Here is a 21,972-nt window from a genome sequence, read left to right as displayed (position 1 = left end):
GGTTGGAGAGCACCTGGATCCTCCAGCTTCTAGATCTGCTGGCTGCTCAGAGGTTTGACCATTGTCAGATCTGGACCTCTGCCAAACTTTGTCACGTAAGAGTGGGGGTCCACCGTGTCTCAAAGCAGCTAGGTATGGGGCTTTAAAGAGCACCCCTTCCCCCACAAAAGTCTCCTTAGAGCCCAATCACAGCTCAGCGCCCCTCTTTAGAATCCCATTGGCTCTACCAGTCCGCTCTCAGCTCACCCTTTCCTCAGCTCTCTGCAGCCTCAGCTGCCTCATCTGAAAAGTGGGGATAAGAGCGCCTACTTTATAGGCTGCTAAGAGAATAAAATACATGAATATAGGTGTTCATAAGGCTGTCCTGGTCTCCTCACAGCCGCTCCCCATTTGCTCTCTCCTTGCTCCTTGCTCCCTCTGCTCTAGGGTTTGGGGAGAGGGGAGGGAGAAGAAGGGTGGGCGGGCAGTCACCCCCACTGGCCTTGACAGGTCACAGTCTTGTCAGGGCTTATTGGTGGGAAAGGAGACAGCTTCACTCTCCCAGAGGAGAGGCATAAGTGACTCTCCACCAGCAGGGCCTCACAGCGGGAGAATTGAGATTCTGGGACAGAGCACCACACCACCTCGGCAGCTGTACCCAGGTACAACACAGGATATGGTGCAGGGCAGATCAAGTCCCCATTCTGCCAGCCCCAGAGCAGGACACCTTCCTTAACCTGCCAGGCCTGGGTTTCCTCCTGTGTCACAGGTGAGGTCCACTCACCTACCAGGCTTACATGGATGTTGGGAGAAGACCTCCACCTTTCAGGCTCATGCCCTTTTGCATTGGACCCTCTGTCCCTACTCACTCACTCACTGATCACTACTGGACTTCCAGGCCCTGCCCCCTCATTTATCACTGGCTTTGGCTCCTGGCTTACAGACTTCCTCCACCCCAAGCCCTCTGCCATCATCCTGGATGACATCACCATCCACGTGGATACTGACCTGGCCAGCACCCTGGCCTCTCAGTCCCTTGAGTGTTCACTCCATTCCACTGCAGCCACCCACTTCCCCGCCCTTCTCTGGACCTTGCTGTCACTTGCATCTCCTAAGAGACTATCTCCAGTGTCCTACTCTGGACCTCCTCCTCCCTTCCGGCTATAGGGAACTTTCAAGTGTTCCCCTCCCCCACACCTGTCTGTGGTCCTCTCTGCTTTCTTCCAATTCACCTGTCCTGTGCTGTGTTGTCTTCCCTCCTGCATCCAGTCTGTCATTCAACAGCATTTTGCCAAGACCCTAAGCCCTTTAATCACCACATCTGGCAAAACCCCAGCTCTGGATGAACCCAGCCCCGCACTTTCTCTGCGTCTGTACCCGGGCAGCAAGCACTGCGGTGGCGATGCAGGGTGGGGGAACAGGGCACACTGGCTTCCTATCTGGTCGTGCTCTCCAGCATTTGTGTGCTCTTAATTCCTCCCAGAAATCCTCTTGGTTAGCCAATATCACGGGACAATTTGAGTAGAAATTCTTGAATGGGAAACTAATCTTCTGTGTAAACTTTCATCTAAAACACAATAAAATGTTCGAAAATAAAATAAAACTCAATAGGGCCTGCCCCTGAGGTCACCTTTTAACTAAAGAGCAGATTGACTCACAAAATAAAGACTACCACCTGTGAGTACTGTGGTCCTTTAAAAAATCATCTATATGAGACCAAACAGTCAAGTGTTACTTTAAAACAAAGATGAGAATGTAAGGGGGCAGGGAAACTAGATTAATGAAAACAGAACCAGAAGAGAAATAATAAGAATGTTCACGCATTGTAAAGAATGAAACCAATGTCACTGAACAATTTGTGTAGAAATTGTTGAATGGGAACCTAAACTGCTGTGTAAACCTTCACTGAAAACGTGATAAAATATTATTAAAAAAGAAATCATCTTGGTTTTTCTGGTAGGCTTCTTTCCACTTGCTGCAATTATTTCAAATCTTCTCCATTTTCCTTATACCCCTAAATTCTTAGCCATCCCCAATTCTTATCAGAGAAGAAAACAGCCACCAGATAGGAAGTCCCTCAGCTCCCAATACCAAGCAAGTAAACTTTCGATACCAGGACCCTCGCTGACTTCGTTCCTCCTGCCACAGAGAAAATGTCCACCCCTTTAGGAATCTTTCTACATTGAGTTCTCTCCTCTCAGCTGAGTCCTTTCTGTGCCTCTAAATATATTCAACTCCTTCCTATCGTTAGAAAGAGAGAGAGAGAAAGAAAAAAGGAGGAAGGGAGGAAGGGAAAGGAAAGCAGAGAGAGGGAGGGAAGGAAAGAGGGAGAGGAATGAAAGAAGTTCTCTCCCTTGGTCTTCATCCACCTTCAGCTAGCACCCTCTTCTTTACATCCTAACTTCCCAAAATAGCTGCCTATGCTATGCTGTCTTCATCTTCTTACATGCCATCATCCCTCAGTCTCTCCCTGCCTGCATTCCTGCCCCTCTGCTCCACCAAGACAGCCATGCTAACAGGACCTGTGGTCACATGTCTACTTTTTAACCCATGTCTGTCCTGACCTCATAGCAGCACCCGGAGTTTTTCACCATCTCTTCTTGAACCACCCTCCTCTTGAAGCCCCAGGGACATCACACCTATTGGTTTTCCCCTGCCTCCTTGACCAGTCCTTTTGGATCTTCTCGTCAGATTCTTCCTATACTGTTGGTCCACTAAAGCTTGGAGTCCTGGGCCTTCTTGCACTATATATTCTCCCTGGCTAATTTCGTTCATACCGGTGGCATTAATTATCTATTGCAAATAATGAATAAATGTTTCACCCAGATCCAGACATGTACCTGCCATTTGAAATTACCCCGGGGATGTCTTAAAGGAGCCCCACACTCACTCAGTAGGTCCTCAAACTCATGGTTCTCTTTCACTGCATATTATTTGTCAGCAGCCATCTAGAAAGCTCCCCATGTCATCGCTCCCTGTTACAGATTAAATTGTGTCCCCCAGAATATATGTTGAAGTCCTAACTCCTGGTACCTGTGAATGTGACCTTGTTTGGAAATAGGGTCTTCAAAGATGTAATTAGTAAACTGAGGTGGTACTGGAGTAGGGTGAGTCCTATCCAATTATAGTGGTATCCTTATAAATCTGAAGAAGGGATCCAGAGACACCGAAGGAAGACAACCATGTGTAGATGAAGGCAGAGATCAGAATGTTCTGTTGTCATTGTTAGGTGCCATCAAGCCAACTTTTGACTCATAGCAACCCCATGTGACACAGTAGAACTGCCCCAGAGGGTTGTCTAGGCTGTAATCTTTACGAGAGCAGGTTGTCAGATCTTTCTCCTAGAGAGCTGCTGAGTGGTTTCGAACCGCCAACCTTTCAATAAGCAGCCAAGTGCTTAACTATTGCACCACTAGGGCTCCTTCGGAATGTGCCAGAAGCCAAAGAACTCCAAGGATCGCTGGCCATAACCTGAAGCTAAGAGAGAGGCCCAGAATAGACTCTCCTTCACAGCCTTCAGAAGAAATCCGCTCCAGAACTGTGAGAAAATAAAATTCTCCATCTGTGTTACTTTGTTACACCAGCCCTAGGAAACCAATACTACCCATGGCCAGTCCGTCACCACGTCCTGTGGGCTTTACTTCCTACATTTCTCTCAAATCCATCCAATCTTCACCATTTTCACCACACCCCCTACCCTAGTCCAGGCTTCTAAGTTCTAGGGCTGTAACCGGTATACGCTACAGTGCTCCGGACTCATTCCAATTCCTCGCTTGTCCACACTACAGCCGGAGTACCTTTGCAAAACACATCTAATTATGTCATCCCCTGCTTAAGGCGTCAATAGCTTCCCGTTGCTGTTAGGGTAAACATGTTAGTTGCCATCAAGTCGATTCCGACTCACGGTGGCTTGATGTGTGCAGAGGGGAACTGCTCCATACGCCTTTCAGAAGCAGATCGCCGGACCTGTCGTCTGAGGCACACCTGGGTAGGTTCGAACTGCCAACCGTTTGGCTAGTAGTCAAGTGCTTAACTGTTTGGTTCCAGGGCATTTATGATTTGACACTGAAGTCAGCTATGTAATGAGTTCTGGGTCATATTGCCTAAATTTATAGCATGACTCTATCACTTGCTGTCAGTATGACACTGGAATCCTCCTGTGCCTCAGTTTCCACATCTATAAAGTGGGGTAATAACAGTGTCATGGATTGAATCATGTCTCCCCAAAAACGTGTCAACTTGGATAGGCCATGATTCCCAGTACTATGTGGTTGTCTTCCATTTTGTGATTGTAATTTTATGTTAAGAGGATTAGGGTGGGATTGTAACACCACCCCTACTCAGGTCACCTCCCTGATCCAAAGTAAAGGGATTTTCCCTGGGGTGTGGCCTCCACCACCTTTTATCTCTCAAGAAATAAAAGGAAAGGAAAGCAAGCAGAGAGTTGGGGACCTCATACCACCAAGAAAGCAGTGCCGGGAGCAGAGTGCGTCTTTTGGACCTGGGGTCCCTGTGCCTGAGAAGCTCCTCCCTGACCATGGGAAGACTGAGGACAAGGACCTTCCTCCAGAGCTGACAGAGAGAAAAAGCCTTCCCCTGGAGCTGGCACCTGAATTTGGACTTCTAGCCTACTTTACTGAGAGAAAATAAATTTCTCTTTGTTAAAGCCATGCACCTTTGGTATTTCTGTTATGGTAGCACTAGATGACTAAGACACACAGTATTAGCTCATATAGGTACTGTGAGAATTAAATGCATTGAGCACCGAGGGTGTTGCCTGGTGCACAGGAAACCCTCAGTAAGTGTCAGCTCTTGACATCCCTGCTTCCCCAGTCTCATCTCTCGTCCCACTCCCTCTCATCTCTGTTCTAGCCGTGTTGGCTATCTTTCCAGTCTTTGTTCTCACCATGCTCCCTCTCCACAGGGCTTTTGCACGTGCTGTTCTCCTTGGACCCTATTTCCTTCCCTCTTCAGCTATTCATTGTTTTTTCAGTCTTCAGATCACAGCGAAGTATAATTTCCTTAGGGAAACCTTTCTGGAGGCTCCTGACTCACTGCTCATCATTACTGTTTTATATTTCTGTTGTGATGATAACAACCTATCTCTCCTATAAGACACTGGGCTCCACAGACCAGAAACCACATCTATTGCGCCATCACTTTAACTCCAGCATCTATAAAAGTGCCTGACATTATAAAAAATGCCCCATGGATATTTGCGATGAAAGACGAATGAATGAGCACCCTAGGCCAATTTTTTTTCAATTGTCGTTGAGTCGATTCTGACTCATGGAGACCCCACGTGTGTCAGAATAGAACTGTGCACCATAGGGTTTACCATGGCTGATTTTTCAGAAGTAGATCTCCAGGCCTTTCTTCTGAGGTGCCTCTGGTGGACTAGAAATGTCCAAACTTTAGCCCATTAGCCATTTATTTCACCCAGGGATCCACCTGAGCCTTTTTGGGTTCTTAATAAATGTTAATTCAATCTGAAAAGGCAGCCTCTACACTTTGAGGGGTTGCAAAAAGTCTACCCCTGCCCTCAATACTTCCCCCATGGCCAGTGACAGTGCCTGAAAATTCACCACTAGGGCCCATCATTTGGTGGGGATGTGTTCATCTCTGAGGCCAAAACACATTAGTGACAGAGATTAGCTCCTCTGATTAAGTCTTTACCGCCCACAGTTGGCACAGAGAGCAGTACCTGAAGGCACAGGACTTCGAATGCTAGAGTAGCTGATCTGGAAGGCACCTTAGGGGCCATCTGGCCATCAGCCTCATTGTACAGATTTGGAAACTGAGGCCCAGAGAGGGGAAGGGATTGGTCCAAAGTCACACAGCAAATTCACCATAAAGCCAAGACTAAACCCTGGTCCCTGATAACAAGCCCAGGACTCGTTGCACTGCCCATCACAGCTCATTAGCTCACCAATTTAATAAGTATTAAGCACTAATTTGTGCTGGGCAAGAGGCAGCTGCACACATACATAAATGGCTCTGATTCGAGGATAATGGAGGTCAGGGCTCTCCTAGAACTTGTATCTGTGCTGTGGGAGCCCACAGAAGGAAGCAGTCAATTCCAGGCTGAACCAGGGCCTGCTTCGTGGAGGAGGTGGTGACATTTGAACTGGGCCCTGAAGAATGAGCAAGGAGAAGCCAGGAGAGGGAGTCCTAGGCTGACTCGGTAGCACCCATGCTGGGGTTTAGGGGGCAGGTGTGTGCTGGGGGAGCTGCCCCAGGCTGGTTGAAAAGCTACAGGCAAAAGAGAAGGAGGAGGAGACACAGGGCCCAAAGGGAGTTAGGAGCAAGCCACAAGAGGAGGATAAGATGGAAGGTCAGTGCCCTGTCTGGCTCTTCTGCAGAGCCCTCCAAGACCCCTGAGGGCTCCTCTTTCCTCCCACCATTAGCCAGGTCAACTGGGTGCACAGAGTGTCCCTCCACCTCCCCATTTCTAGAGCGTTACACTAGGTGCTCCTTCTGCCAGGCTGTGGGGGGTACATTTCCATAGGCAGCCACTGCTATCAGAGCCTTGGAAGAAGGCAGCATGAGGGCCCTGGGTCTGGCTCTACCAGTGCACAAGCCAGAAGGATCCACCCATGTTCTAGATGGAAAAACTGAGATGTGACCTGGAAGAAGTCCATAAGGGAGAAAATGATATTAATATAGAAGATGGAGCTTTAAGGGCATATGGACTGGCATCTGGGCTGGGGGTTTGGAAACCTAGGTTCTATGCCCATCCCATTCCTGACCTTGTCCCTGAGCACTGCTGTTCCCATCAGCCTCTGCCCCTCTGGGGGTCCCAGGGCCAGGTCAAGATGGGTCTGTTGGCGTCACTGGGCACAGTATTCCTTTCCCAAAGCCCTCCTTCCTCCAGGCCTCCTGCTCTGTGTACCCCGTGTACCCTGCCCCCACCTAGCTTGGTCCCACTAGTGGGATTTATGGCTGCCATCTGCCCCAGAATAATAAATCAGGGCCAAGAGAGTGACAACCATCTCGTGTGGGGAGTGTATAAAACGAGAGGGGCTCAGGCAGCCACAAAGTTTCAGCAGATCCCAGAGAGAGCCCAGGACCAAGGGGAGGCATGAAGGAACACAGCAGGATGGCTCGCTGGGGACTCCTGCTGGTGCTCTGGGGCTCCTGCACCTTCGGTCTCCCCGCAGACTCTGGCACCTTCAGAAGGTAACTCAGAGAGCGGGTGGCGGGGCTGTGGGTGTTCCCACCTTCCCAATGCCTCCAGCTTTCAGATATGTGATGTCATCTGGTCCTCATGACCAGAGGGGCAGAGGGGTCTGGTCCCATTCAGAGAGGTCAGGTGACTTGTCCAAAGTCACACAGCCCATAGTTGAGTGGCACTAGTCAGAGCTCCCGGGCACAGTACAGGGAAGACCCTCAACAAGGTGGATTGACACAGTGGCTGCAACAAGGAACTCAAGCATAACAACGGTTGTGAGGATGGCTCAGGACCGGGCAATGTTTCGTTCTGTTGTGCATAGTGTTGCTATGAGTCGGAACCGACTTGACGGCACCTATAACAACAACAGTCAGAGCTCCCGGGCACAGTACCATGCTAGTCATTGTGGGGGACCTAGAGATGATCAGCTGTACCAGGGAAGAGCTTGGTGTAGTGGTTAAAAGGAAGGCTCCTAGAGTTGGATTGTCTTGGCTTAGGTTCTGCTCCACAAGTGGAACTAACTAGCTCTGGAACCATGGGCAACTCACTTAACCTCTTAAAGTGTCCCTTTACCCATTTTTAAAACGAGGGTAATAAGAGTACCTGCTTCAGAGGGTTGCTTTGAAGTTGTAATGAGACCTCATACCACCTGTAAAGCTGTTAGAACCGTGCCAGGCACACTGCAGGAACTCAGCTGTTGTTAGTACTACAGGGAGGATTAGCATGAAGGTTAAAAGCAAGGCTTAAGGCAGGCCAAAGGAGGAAGGGGAAAGACCTAATATCCATCAGTGCCCTGTGGAGACAAGCAATTCATTAGGGCTGGAGAAGGGGAGGAGGCAGGGTTGGGAGAAGGCCTCATAGAGAACAGAACGGATTTTCAGTCTGGGGAAGGCAGATGGGACCAGCAGACCTGAAGGTAAGAGAGTACTATTTAACAATAGTAATAGTTGCTAGAAGCCCTGGTGGTGCAGTGGTTAAGTGTTCAGCTGCTAACCAAAAGGTCAGCAGTTTGAATCCTCCAGCTGCCCCTACATGGCAGCTCTACTCTGTCCTACAGGGTTGTAATGAGACATAATTGACTCTGTGGCAATGGGCTTTTTGCATGGCTCATCTCAACATTCCCATTTTACAGATGAGACACTGAGGCTCAGGGCGGTTGAGCCTGGACACACACCCAGCCTTTTGCTTCCAAAGCCTCTTTCCCCTGCCCCAAGGCTCCCAGAGAGTAACTGCTGGGTTGCGGGCATGGGGAAAGGAGACAGGTGCTTCCCAGCAGTATGTCTAGGGCACCCTCCACTTTGCCTCCACCCCCAGGGTAAAGGTAAATCCGTTGCCCTGAGTCAGTGTGACCCCAAGTGTTATGTAGTAGAACTGCTCCATAGGATTTTCTTGCCTGTAATCTTTACGGAAGCAGATTGCCAGGCGTTTCTCCTCAGTGCCACTGGGTTGTTTCAAACTCCCAACCTTTAAGTTAGTAGAGCAGCGCGAACTATTTGCACCTCCCAGGGACCTAGGATAAAGGCTGTTGTTAGCTACCATTGAGTCGGTTCCGGTTCTGACTCATGGTGACCCCATGTGTGCACAGTGGAGCTGCTCCATAGGGCTTTTCAAGGCTGTGACCTTTCTGAAGCAAATTGCCAAGCCTGTCTTCCGAGGTGCCTCCGGGTAGGTTCGAACTGTAGAGTCAATTCCAACTCATAGCAACCCTATAGGACAGAGTAGAACTGCTCCACAGAGTTTCCAAGGAGCAGCTGCTGGATTTGAACTGCCAACCTTTTGGCTAGCAGCCGAGCTCTTAACCACTGCACCACCAGGGCTCCCAGGTAAAGGTGGAAAGCAGAAAAAAAAAAAAAGAAACCTGTTGCCGTTGAGTCGATTCCAGCTCATAGTGGGAATTAAAACTATTCTCCCTTGTTCTCTTTCAAAACAGAAGAGTCAGAATGGAATTGGGCAAGGAGTGGCTAGGGCGTCAGGCTTTTGAAACACCTGCCAGAATTTTTACCACTTGCTATGTGAAGAGTTGAAACCCTAGCGGCGGCGTAGTGGTTAAGAGGTATCGCTGCTAAACAAAAGGTCGACAGTTTGAATCTACCAGGCACTCCTTGAAAACTCTATGGGGCAGTTCTACTCTGTCCTATAGGGTCATTCTGAGTTGGAATCAACTCGATGGCAACTGGTTTGGGTTTTTTTTTTTTCTATGTGCAGAGCACCATGCAAAGCACTTTGGGAGATCTGAACACATGACCTCCATTCTCAATGTGCTTTCATTGCCTTATACATAGAAAGTTTACATTTACTGAACAGTGGACAACTCATTTAATCCGCACAGCCACTGTGGAAAACAGTTCGATGGTTCCTCAAAAAGTCAAACATAGAATTTACCACCCAAAACTAAAAAGCCAAACCTGTTGCGGTCGAGTCGATTCCGACTCCTAGCGACCCTATAGGACAGAGTATAACTGTCCCGTAGAGTTTCCAAGGAGTGCGTGGTGGATTCAAACTGCTGACCTTTTGGTTAGCAGCCGTAGCTCTTAACCTGTACGCCACCAGGGGTTCCCAGAACTACCACATGGGCCTCGTGATTCTGCTCCTAGATACACGCCCAAAAGAACTGAGAGCAGGATGCAAACAGATACTTGTACGCCAATACTCATTGCAGCATTAGTCACAATAGCCAAAAGGTGGAAACAACTCAAGTGTCGGTCACCAAATAAATGGATAAACAAAATATGTGTATACATACAAAACCAATCAGCCATAAAGACAAATGAAGTTCTCATACATGCGACGACACAGCTGAACCTTGAAAACTTTCTGCTGAGTTAAATCAGTCTGACACAAAAAGGATAAATGTCATATGATCCCATTTGTATGAAACACCCAGAACAGGCAAAGGCACGGGGACCAAAGTGCATTAGTGGTCAGCAGGGTGGTGGGGGGAGGGAAAGGAGACGTTATTGCTTAAAGGGCGCTGAGTTTCTGTCAAGGGTTATAAAAAATTTGAACAGGACAGTGCTGATGGGTGCACAGCATGGTGAACACAATTAATGTCACCGAATTGTACACGTTGAAATGGTAAGTATTTTCTTGTATATATTTAACCACAATTAAAAAAAAAAAAAAAGGCCCACGGAAGAAGGCTATTTGGAGTAAAGAGTGGGAAATGCACCCTCTTTGGGTAAACACCTTCTCTGACCCTCCATTTCCCCATCTGTAAAATGGGAATAATCAAACTACCCATCTCCTGGGATGATTGGGAATCAAATCAGATCGTAGTTGTGAAAACACTTTGTGAACAGTAAACTGTGATATAAACATGACAAGTCACTTCCATTTTAATACTAGGATGACAGGCATTGAGGTAGATTTCACGTTGTGGGCACAATAGCGGATAGTAAGCAGAACACATGGGCTGTGGGAAGGAAGGACAGTGGAAGAAAGGAGGATTTGCAGGGAAAGCCCATTGCAAAGTTCAGTTGGCTTCAATCCTGGGACCCCAACCCCACCCCCGGGGACATCTTCCTTCAGGCTTTTGCTAACAGCCTTCACGCCAGAGCCCAGGGGGCCCTATAAGGGAAATAGTGTCACACACATTGCTTTGAATCTCTGCTCCATCATTTCTGAGTCACCTTTCTCCCTCTGAGCCTTCGTTTCCTCATCTATAAAACGAGGACAACTACAACTAGTGTGCAGAGTTGTTACGAGGGTTACATGGGGCCGGGGCGGGGGGGTACAGTGTTTTCCACTCACCCAGAAGCAGCTCAGTATGCTGTGAGTTTCCCAGGTCTCTTTAATTCTGGCCTCCAAAGATGAGGGATGGGAAGTTGTCTAGACAAGAAGGCCCATCTTTCCAAGGGCAAGGTGCACAGGCACTCAGGAGATGCTGACCTCCCTCCCCAGCCCAGTTCAACTGGTCCACGCCACCCCCCCCTCCCCCCAGGTCCTGGCTCGTGTCTGCCCCCAGGTGTCCAGGAGCCCCAGCAGGCCGCTGCGGGCGTCTGCTGCCACCTACCGGCCGTATGCGGCACTGCGTCCTCCTGTCCAGCTTTGAGGGGGCACTCCCCAGCCTTCATCTCCCTAGAGGAGATGTCATTGCGAGTTTCCTCCTCTGTCTCCTCACCCGCTGGAATTCCTTGGAGGCAGTGATGATCTTTTCTATTTTTATATCCCCAATACCCAGCGCAGTGTAGTTAGTTGAGGGTTATGTAATACCAGCACAGGTGACCCATGGAGGCTTATAAATTCTCCTTGAACGTCCTTAGGGAACACAGTGATACTTAGGTGCCTGGGGTAAGGCTAGGGGTAGTGGTACTGTAAGCAGGGGTGGGCCCAGGGACGCTGCCATTATGGGAGAGACCTACTACTGGATTGCCAGTTGCCGTCAAGCAGATTCCGATTCATAGCAACCCCACATGTCAGAGTAGACCTGTGTTCCATAGGGTTTTCAATGGCTGATTTTTTGAAAACAGATCACCAGGCCTTTCTTCTGGAGTGCCTCTGGGTGAACTTGAACCTCCAACCTTTCGGTTAACAGCTGAGCATGGTAATGGTTTGCACCACCCAGAGACTCCATGGGAGAGTACAGGCCTCTTCTGTTTTTGTTTCCTCCACCCTGGGCCAGGATCTTCCTCAAGAAAATGCCCTCAGTCCGGGAAAGCCTGAAGGAGCGAGGTGTGGATGTGGCCAAGCTCAGTACTGAGTGGAGCCAGTTCTCCAAGAGGGTCTCCCTTGGCAACGGCACCTCCCCCATGATTCTCACCAACTACCTGGACGTGAGTGCCTGGCTCAGCTCCTCTCTCCTTCCCTGCCTCCTTTGTCTTTTGACCTCAGACTTTCTTTTCCAGCAAGACACACTCTTTCCATGCTATCTTTGACTGAGGTGCTGAGGAACATGAAATTCCCATTTTACAACTAGAAAGCCTGAGGCACAGAGGGCAGAGGGAGCTCAGGGACCAGTTAGGGGCAGGGTTAGGTTTTGAACTCAGGAATCCAGGCTTTTGGCCTCAAACCCAGGTGTCACTATTGGATGGGGAGAGATGTGTGATCTTACATGGGGGTTTCTGTGACCTGGTTAGCCAGCTTGAGTTGCTGCTCCAGTGGTACCGTCCAGGTTTGGGGCACCTTCTTGCTTCATTTTCAGTGTTTTTATTTTGTCCTCTTGTTTTTTTTCTCACTTCTGGGAAGCCACAGCTCCGTGCTAAGCCTGCCACCCAGTCCCTGCTGGAAAATGGAAACCCAGAGAGGCTGTATGGCCTGCCTCATTCCACCCAGAAATCCAAGGCTGGAGCCAGGCAAGACCCCAAGGCCCAAGGCTCTCCCACCATTCCAGCCGCCTCTTTTCTTTCACCCCTACAGACCCAGTACTATGGCGAGATTGGCATTGGCACCCCACCCCAGACCTTCAAAGTCATCTTTGACACGGGTTCTGCCAACCTCTGGGTGCCCTCCAGCAAGTGCAGCCCTCTGTACACAGCGTGTGGTAAGACACAGACTTTGCTCCTGCTCCCCAAGCCCTCCGACCCTGCCACACTTGGTTAGTCCTGCCTCATGTCTAGCTAAAATTCCTCCTGCTGCCATTTAAGCTGCTTCCTCTCTGCCTCTGCTCCCAGTGACCCTGGGAGGAGAAAGGAAGATGTCTCCCATTTTCCTGATATGGCCACTAAGGTAAAAAAGGAGGCTCCAGGAGCCCCCCACCCTTTCTCAGTCTCCCTGAGTCTGAGAGAGGACTGAATTCTCCAACCCAGCCCAGGCCCTCGGGCTCCTCCCTCCCCATCCTTGGCTAACAATCGCTCATTGAGTGCTTACTCCATAAAAAAAAAAAAACCCAGTTCCCCATACCCAGAATCTTTTCTCCATTGCAGTGTTAACAGTTATTTAAAAATATCCTGTTTGAGATGAAATGCTCAGCGATATGGGCATAACAGGGGCCCAAGAAGCACAGTCCTTGATTGATGAAATACATTTTCCAAGCCCTCGCCCTCAGGGTCCCCCATCGCTGCACCTAAGCTAAGTCCTCAACCACACTGGTCATACCCACCACGCAGCCTGCCTCCCAGTCCCCCTGCCAGGGCTTATTTGGACAGACCAGAGCTTATGTCCCTCTGCCGGGGCTGCTTTGGACGGACCAGAGCCCATGTCCCTCTACCAGAGACTCACAACCGCTATGACTCCTCCGAATCCTCCAGTTACGTGGAGAACAAAATGGAATTCACCATCAACTACGGATCAGGGAAGGTCAAAGGCTTTCTGAGCCAGGACATGGTAACTGTAAGTAGGGCCATCCCAGGCCACCTGACTCCTGTCCTTCTGGTCTTTGGGGTGGGCTCTCCTGCCCCTCCAGGACTCATACTGGGGAGAAGGGGCACTCCAGCTCACCTCAGCCTGGGAGGGGAGGGACGCTGCTCTGCGCTTCTAGCCAGCACCGCAAAACAGCAGCGCCTGTGATGGAGCAAGCCTGAGCCACTGGCTCAAAGTTGGGTGATTTATGGGAGATTTTATATCTAACTTGCATGTAGGTCTGGTCCCAAGCCCTACAGCCTCCAGTCCAGTAACCTGTCTGCCTAAGGTCACCCAACTCCAAGTGGGCTCTTAGACTGACACCCAGGTCAGGAGTATACATTACAGTCACGGTTAGTTTTAGGGTCAGACATGGGTTTTAAGGTCATTGTGACGTTAGGATTTGGGATAAGGGCCAGGGCCTGGTTTTCTTTTCCATTTGGCCTGTGTCTGACCTCTTCCCTACTCTGGGATTTCTCCACCTCTGCGGTGTCAGTGTTAGAGGGAGGGGTCCACATGGAACTGAGAGGGCATGACTGTGTGAGTCTTTACCACCCTGCTTGCCCATGAAAACAGGTAAAAGGGAATAAGAAAGGCAGGCCTGGCTATGCTGAAGAATCCTTTAGCCATAATGGGGAAGGGGGCTGAGGCCCACCGGGCAGGGGTATGGAAGTTCTTAGAATCTTTACTGCAACAGCTTGGCAATACCACCTTCTCAGCCTCTGCCCCGTCCAGTCACTAGGCAACCCCAGCTCTCTCTGGGCCCAACAATATAGATGTGTATTGTGAGAAAAGACATGTATGTGGGGTTGATGAAATGATCTTGTTGGACTTGTCCCAACTGCTGTACCGCAGAGCATATGTGTCCCTGGCCAGGGGGTGGGCAGCGGGCTCGGTCTCCTGTGGTCCTTCTTCCCACAGATGGGCGGAATCACAGTGACACAGACGTTTGGAGAAGTCACAGAGCTGCCCGTGATACCCTTCATGCTGGCCAAGTTTGATGGGATCCTGGGCATGGGCTTCCCTGCACAGGCTGTCAGCGGGGTCACCCCTGTCTTTGACAACATCATCTCCCAGGGGGTGCTAAAGGAGGACGTCTTCTCTGTGTACTACAGCAGGTGGGACCTGGTATTCCAGGGGCAGAGGTGAAGGAGGGAGGGGGGCCAAATTGCTGGAGAGTAGAAGGAGAGTTTGGGCCAGGATTTTGATGTGTTCATGATTAGGTAGGATCTAAGCAATACCTAGAGCTGATCGATATTAAAAAAAGCAAAACAAAAAACTTGTTGCCGTGAGTCGATTCTGACTCATAGCAACCCTATAGTTCAAAGTAAAATTGCCCCATAGGGTTTCCAAGGAGCATCTGGTGGATTTGAACTGCTGACCTTCTGGTTAGCAGTGGAACTCTTAACCACTATGCCACCTGGGTTTCCATATTGATCAATATGATACCCATGGTTTACATTTAAATTAATTAAAGTAATATAAAACTAAGCACTCAGTTCCTCAGTCTCACTAGCGACATTTCAAGTATGCAGCAGTCACAGTACTAACAGCTACCATATTGGAGAGTGCAGACACAAAACATTTCCATCACTGAAGAAAGTTCTATAGGACAGCACTGATCCAGAACAACACAGAAAAAGGGTGATGGGGAGTGACGCACTGCTGTGACCTGGGGACCCTCCCTGTGCTGGCCCATGGCTCCTCTCACACAGAGGTAGCCACCATCATTCATTTGTTCATTCCTTTTTTTTTTTGGCTCACTTATTGATTCAATAAATATTGGGCTCTATTTTTTTTATGGGCTGAGAGAGAAACCCTGGTGGTATAGTGGTTAAGTGCTACGGCTGCTAACCAAAGGGTCGGCAGTTCCAATCCACCAGGCGCTCCTTGGAAACTCTGTGGGGCAGTTCTACTCTGGCCCATAGGGTTGCTATGAGTCAGAATGGACTCGATGGCACTGGGTTTGGTTTTTATGGGCTGAGCACTGTGCCAGGCTTTGGGTGTACAGTAGAGAACACAGTGGACAAGACAGAATCCCTGCCCCTGTAGAGCTTGTCCTCTAAGAGGGAAGACACAACACATTACAATGCGATGCATGTTACAGGCATGCAGGGAGCACGGGGCTGACAACTGTAGAAGCTTTTTGATTCTAGGCTGAGCTTCTGCACAGTTCAGCAGGCCTTGGGATAACTGTTGTCAGCTCTTGAGCAGGGCTGTGATCTGCTCCAAGCTACTGGGCTTAGAAAGATAGTATTAGCTGGAGACGAGGATCACAAGGCTAAGGACCCAGGCCTGTGGCAGTGAGGGTGGAGGGGAGAGTCGGCGTCTAGAGAAACCTCAGATGTCAAGTGGAGAGGAGGTTTGGTGAGAGAAAGGAAGACCCTGTGAAAAGGGCACCCACTAGCAGCCCTGCAGTCTGAGAGAATCTTGGTAAGAGCCATTTTAGAGACATGGTGGGGACAAGGCCAGATGGCAAGCAGTTAAGGGGTAGGTGAGGTGTCAGGACATGGAGGCTGCAAATGTAGGCTGCCCTCAAGAAATTCGGCAGGGAAGAATTGGGAGGTGGGGTGTGGGGAGAGTTCCAGAAAGAAACAGGGGGAGGAAGGGTGGGTATTTTTAAATGCTAAGGGATGCCTGAGCACACTTATAGGTGGAGGAAGAAACCAATGGAAAGCGAGAGAATGAAAATGTGGATGAAGGAGATATTGAGGGCACAGGAGTCTGGAGGCCACAGGAGGGATGAGTGTCCAGCAAACAGGAAGAAGGCGGGCCTCCTTGAGGAGAGAGCCTGCCTCTTCCTTTACTCCAGGGAAGAGAAGGAAGGAACATCCAGAGAGATCCTGAGGTGTCAGAAAGGGGCAGGAGGGACTTGTGTTAGTACACGTACATATGCACGGAATTTGCAAACGTGCAATTACACTTGCTCAAAATACCACATGCAGACCTACACACGCATGCACACATGTGCGAGTCCACATGCATCCTATTAGGAGTGCTGGAAAACCACATCACACACACGTACACTCTGGAGACCAGGTCTAAGGTGGCCCTGAGCGGCGAGAGGCATCATGCAGTGTAGAGGAGACGAAGGCCAGGGGGGTCCGCTTTGGACAGGGCACTAGGAGCCCCGACTCTTCCACTCACCACCTCCTGGGTGACTCCAGGGAAGTGGCTTTGCCTCTTGCCGATCCACTGCCTGAAGGGTAAATGGGAGTGAACAATACCTACTCTGCCAAACAACAGACTGGTGAGGCTTACCTGAAACAAAGGCTTCCTTTCCGCTATCTCTTTTTCTCTACAGAAATTTCAAGTAAGGAGATGAGCCCTCCACCTGGCCCTGACCCTCCAGAACTCCCTGAGCACCTGACCCAAGTCACAGATATCACCCACCCAACGCTCACCTCAGCAAGCCCAGGCTCCAGCTGATGCTGAAGTTCCTGCCCCTCCCTGCTGCTCTCTTCATGCCCCCACCCACCCCTCGCCCCACGACCTTCTAAGGGTGCCTTCCTAAACACCTGGTCTACCACCTGCAACCCAAACCCAAGAAAGGGAGGGCCCATTTGCATCTTATTTGCATCCTACTCACTGTCCATGTGCCTCTTCCTTTTCTGTGACCCCTGGGGATGCTTTATTGGGTGCAGCTGTCCTGGAAAAGCCTCTGGTTGGGCTTGGGGAAGAGCAAGAAAGGTGGAGACGCAGTGTGTCCTGCATGCTTCATAATGACAACTTCTAAGCCTCACCGTCTGCTGCACCTTCTCTACACCCCAACCCTTGCCCAACTTTCCCTTGTTGCTTGGGTTGCTGGGTCTTGGAGGTTATGGTCTCAGAAGATAAGAGCTTCTGATCTTCCCTTTAGGAATTCTCACTTGCTGGGAGGTGAGATTGTGCTGGGAGGCAGCGACCCCCAGTATTACCAAGGGAACTTCCACTATGTGAGCCTCAGCAAGAACGGCCTCTGGCAGATCAAAATGAAGGGGTCAGGAAGCCTTGACCCTCCCCACCCTCCGCAAATGCTGCTGCTGCTTGGGCTTGGAAGGGGCGGGGGAGGGGCACTACCATCCTGCCCTCTCCCCAGATGCAGCTGCTTCTTAAGTCACTGCCAACATCTGCTCTCTGCCAGCTCTTCCCAGGCATGAGGGATCCCGAGACACAAGGCACAGAGGGGGAGGAGGCTAGCGAGAGGAAGTGGAGGGTCACTGAGTCACATGATGAGGGAGGGGGACAGCACCTTCGCTCCCCCTGTTCACTACATCACCCTGACCACCGCCCCAACTCAGTGCATCACCCTGACCATCAGCATAGCCTCCTCACCTGCCCTTACACAGGAGGAATATACTGTCTAGTGGTGTCCCATCAGCCCTCTGTCTGTCTGTCTGTCTGTCTATCGGCTCCCCCAGGGTGTCTGTGAGGTCTGCCACTTTGTTCTGTGAGGAGGGCTGCGCAGCCATGGTGGACACTGGTGCATCCTTCATCACGGGACCCACCAGCTCCCTGAAGCTGCTCATGGATGCTCTGGGGGCCAAGGAGCTGATCACGAATGAAGTAAGCTGCCCACACAAAGCTCGGGGGTGCCACCTGGTCTAGGCCCCAAGGTCACCAGAGGCAGCATCAGGTTCCAGACGAGGCCATGTTGAGCCTTCCCCTCCTCACCCGTTTCACACCCTTCCCACATGTGGCTTGGTCCCCAGGGAGGGTGGGCACTGCCCCCACCCCTCTTCAGAGGGGCCAGGCCACAAGCATGGGGCTCCATGTCTGCCAAGGGGCCTCCCGCACTCAGAGGACTTCCTCCCTCTACCAGTACGTGGTGAACTGTAACCAGGTGCCGACACTGCCTGACATCTCTTTCCACCTCGGAGGCAGAGCCTACACGCTCACCAGTGCGGACTATGTATTACAGGTGAGGCTCGGGTCTGCTGCCTGGATCCAGGGCAGGAAGGTGGGCAGGGACCCTCAGAAAGGGACAAGTCTCATCGCACCCAATGCAAACCTGGCTGCACGCTATAGTCAGGGGAGCTTTTCAAAATCCCCATGCCCAGGCCACAGCTCATACCTGTTAAATCAGAACTTCTGAGGGTGGGACCTGGGGAGCAGTGTTTTCTGCAATAATTTATTTTTGTTGTTGTTGAAAATGTACACAGCAAAACCTACCAATTCAACAACTTCTGCGTGTACAATTCAGTGACATTGATTGCATTCTTCAAGTTGTACGACCATTCTCACCCTCCTTTTTTGAGTAATGCCTCCACCATTAACTTGAACCCACTGCCCTCTAAGTTTCTTCTTTAACCTTTCGAGTTGCTGCTGTCAATTTTGGGGTCAGTGTTTTTAAAATGTCCCAGGTGATTCCAGTGTGCAGCCAAGTTTGCTAATCACTGTGCTTTGTCCCTTGACCTCCATTTTCTCATCAAATGTTCCCAGGAATCCTATGCTCAGGATATTCTTGCCTCCTTTTTGTACTCATTAGGCTCATTGTTGTTAGCTGCTGTTGAGTTGGCCCCAACTCATGGAGACCCTATGCACAATGGGATCAGACCATTGTGATCCATGCGGTTTTTCCTGACTAATATTTTCAGAAGCAAATCACCAGGCCTTTCTTCTTCAACAGGCTTAGAGAAGTTAGATCACTTGTCTAGGAGGAGAAGCCATGCTAGACTGTAAACTCTTGAAGGGAGTATTGTACCTGATGCGTTGTCTGCCCAAGGGTGCAACCATGATGGGTTTTGTGGTTGAAAAGTCAGGACGTGATGGAGGCTCAGTGTGAACGGGGTAGATGAGGGAGTATGTTGCTGAAGATGACTGCTGGGGTCAGACGAGGTGAAGGGAGGTGGTTGTGCGCTGGGCAGTGGGGAAACCCTCCTGCTTCCTGCCAGGACCTCGACAGTAATGACGATGACCTGTGCACACTGGCCATCCATGGCCTGGACGTCCCACCACCCACTGGGCCCCTCTGGGTCCTGGGTGCCAGCTTCATCCGCAAGTTCTACACGGAGTTTGATCGGCGTAACAATCGCATTGGCTTTGCCCTGGCCCTCTGAGGCCTTCTGCTGCCTGGGCAGGCCCTGTCCTCAGCCCCAGCCTGGAGCTAGCAAGCATTCTCTGGAAGCACCGTTTCGCTGGGCTTGTGCCCTCTCGCAGGGCACCGGGCATGGAGCTGCCCTTGGACACTTGCCCTGCCTCCAGCACTGACCCTTCCCTGCTTTGAGGACAAACAGAATAAAGGCTTCATATTTGCAACCATGTTGCATCTGGGTTCACTGGGGTTTGGAACGGAGGGGAGGGGCAGCCACGTGATCATGTGCAGACAGGAGTGAGACAGACTGACAAGCTGTACACATTGACCCACATGCTAGGCTCCTGTGTGCAGGGACAGTGCCATCGCCATTGTTCAAGGTCAGCAGGACTCACGGGGAGTTGTTTACACAGCCTCGGTGGGAAGTTTGCAGAGAGCCAGCCCCATGCCTCTCCAGCCCCTCAGGGGACCAAGCTAATGCCTCAGCAACATCCACCTGAAGCCTCTGAAGCTGTCCCTCTTCAAGGGATCTGCTCATCCCTTTTGACCAAACACTGAGCTGGGCCCAACCAGACCCAGGCAAACTTCACACCTCTAGAATTGCAGCCTCTTGGGACTGGGTGGGAGCTTGGGGCTCCTCAAGGGTAGGATTTTACCGGGCAGGAGCTGTCTACAGCGTCCCCATGCAGAGCCAAGAGCCTGGGCCTGGGCTGAGGATACTGGATTCAGCCTTGTTTCCATCGCTGATTCTCCATGTTCCCTTCCCCTGGCTGGGCTTCCTTTCCTCACTGCAAAAGGAAGGGCTTGAGTTGGTGTTGGTGTCCTTTTCCAGCTCTGATACTCTGGGGCTCCATGACCTTAAGTGGGCTGGCTGGTCTCCCATCACCTCCTACGCTGTCCAATTTGAGAGCCACCAGCCACATGTGGCTGTTTGCTTTTAAAGTCATTGAAGCTAAATAACATGTACTAGCCACATTTCAAGTGCTCTGTAGTCACATGTGGCTAGTGACCAACGCAGCACTCCCATCGTTGCAGAAGTCCTGTTGGCAGAGCTGGATTCTGGACAGCAATGCAGAGAGGACCCTGGTGGTTGAGAGGCTCCTGAACAGGCCAAAAGGGCAACTTGACCTACTCTGAAGGCACTTTGCTGGGTGGGGCCTTAACAGACTGGTCCCTTAGAAAGAAGTCTCCTTTCTCTGGAGCTGGTGACTACTGAGGTCCCTGAGGCAAAACAGAAGAGTGGGTGACTGAGGCCTTACTAGCCAAGAAGGTTGGTAGCTAACAGAGTCCTGCTCAGGAGGTGACAGAGAAAGACCAGAGCAGAGTCCAGCAAGCAGAAGGGGCTTTCCCTAAGCTGGCTGGCCTCTCTCCATGTCTCCTCCCCACAGCAACTCTCCCTTGGGACATGTTGTCCCTCCTAACACACACTCACGCTCTATCACACATACATCTACTCACACACACACATTGTTACACACGCACTCTCTCTCACACACACACAGCCATCACCTCATCCTGTTTTAGGCCCTCCCCAAAGACAAGCACAGGGTCTACCCCACCTCCATCCCCCTAAAAAGCCCATTGCCATCCAGTCGATTCTGACTCCGAGCAACCCTATAGGACAGAGTAGAACTGAACCATAGGGTTTCCAAGGCTGAAACCTTTATGGAAGCAGACTGCCACAACTTTCTCTGAGGAGCAGGTGGTGGGTTCAAACAGTCAACCTTTCAGTTAGCAGCCGAGCACTTAACCACTGCGCCACCAGGGCTCCACCCCCCTCAAAGCTCTGGACTCAGGGACACCTGCTTGCCTGCTGCCTGTCTCCAGACTCTCGGATGGGAAGGAGGTATTAAGGATTATTTAATGATGAAAACTCAGTCTAGCTCAAAATCTTGGCCTAACGTGTGTCCCAACACTGCGAACCCCAGAATGTTCAGTAGTCTGTCAGCAGGCAGCGTAGGATGCTGGGCTGGCACCCTGTTCCCCCCATACACATACACACACACACACACACACACACACACACACACCCCACCAATATCCCCTGTCCATCAAGTATGCGTGTGTCGAGTGGGGCGGGGGCGTCGGGGGGTTCCCTGCAGGAAAGAGCCTTTGAGTCGCAGCAAAGGCTGCTTCTGCGGAGGGCTCAGAGACTAGGGGCAAGGACACAGTGGGGGGCGCGGGTCCAGGCTGACGTCTCGAGAGCAGCTGGATCTCCACACCTCAGGATGGGCTGTAAGCGCAGGTACAGTGCGCCCTCGCCCCTGGCCCAGTCAGCGCCCTGAGATGCCCCAGCCTGGATGTGCCCCCTCGCTGCCTCGGAAGCGCGGACAGGCCCTCGGCCGGGGGCCCGGTGGGGGCGGAGCCTCTCAGGCCCCGCCCCCGGCGTCCCCAGCCTCCCCGGGGCGTCCGCCCCCCCACCCTGCGCTCCAGGTAGCGGTCGCCCCAGCCGCTGGCAGCCGCAGCCGGCGCTCCCCCGCGGCCCGCGGGTCGGGGCGGTGGAGGAAGGGGCGTTCCCGCGGCCCCCGGCCCG

At 51.2% G+C, this 21,972-nt stretch overlaps 1 protein-coding gene across 1 annotated transcript; it reads left to right on the top strand.

Moving 5' to 3' along the window:
* The first annotated feature begins 6,976 nt into the window (after window positions 1-6,976).
* On the top strand, window positions 6,977-19,464 carry REN (renin). The gene is made up of 9 exons (XM_049858471.1): window positions 6,977-7,158; window positions 11,772-11,922; window positions 12,506-12,629; window positions 13,299-13,417; window positions 14,348-14,544; window positions 17,286-17,405; window positions 17,827-17,971; window positions 18,228-18,326; window positions 19,300-19,464. The coding sequence occupies exons 1-9, from the start codon at window positions 7,061-7,063 to the stop codon at window positions 19,462-19,464; spliced, it is 1,218 nt and encodes a 405-aa protein (XP_049714428.1). The 5' UTR covers window positions 6,977-7,060.
* The last annotated feature ends 2,508 nt before the right edge of the window (window positions 19,465-21,972 follow it).

This window comes from Elephas maximus, chromosome 18 (assembly GCF_024166365.1).
Source record: "Elephas maximus indicus isolate mEleMax1 chromosome 18, mEleMax1 primary haplotype, whole genome shotgun sequence".
Classification (NCBI taxonomy): Eukaryota; Metazoa; Chordata; class Mammalia; order Proboscidea; family Elephantidae; genus Elephas; species Elephas maximus.
This window is presented reverse-complemented; position numbering and strand designations above follow the sequence as displayed.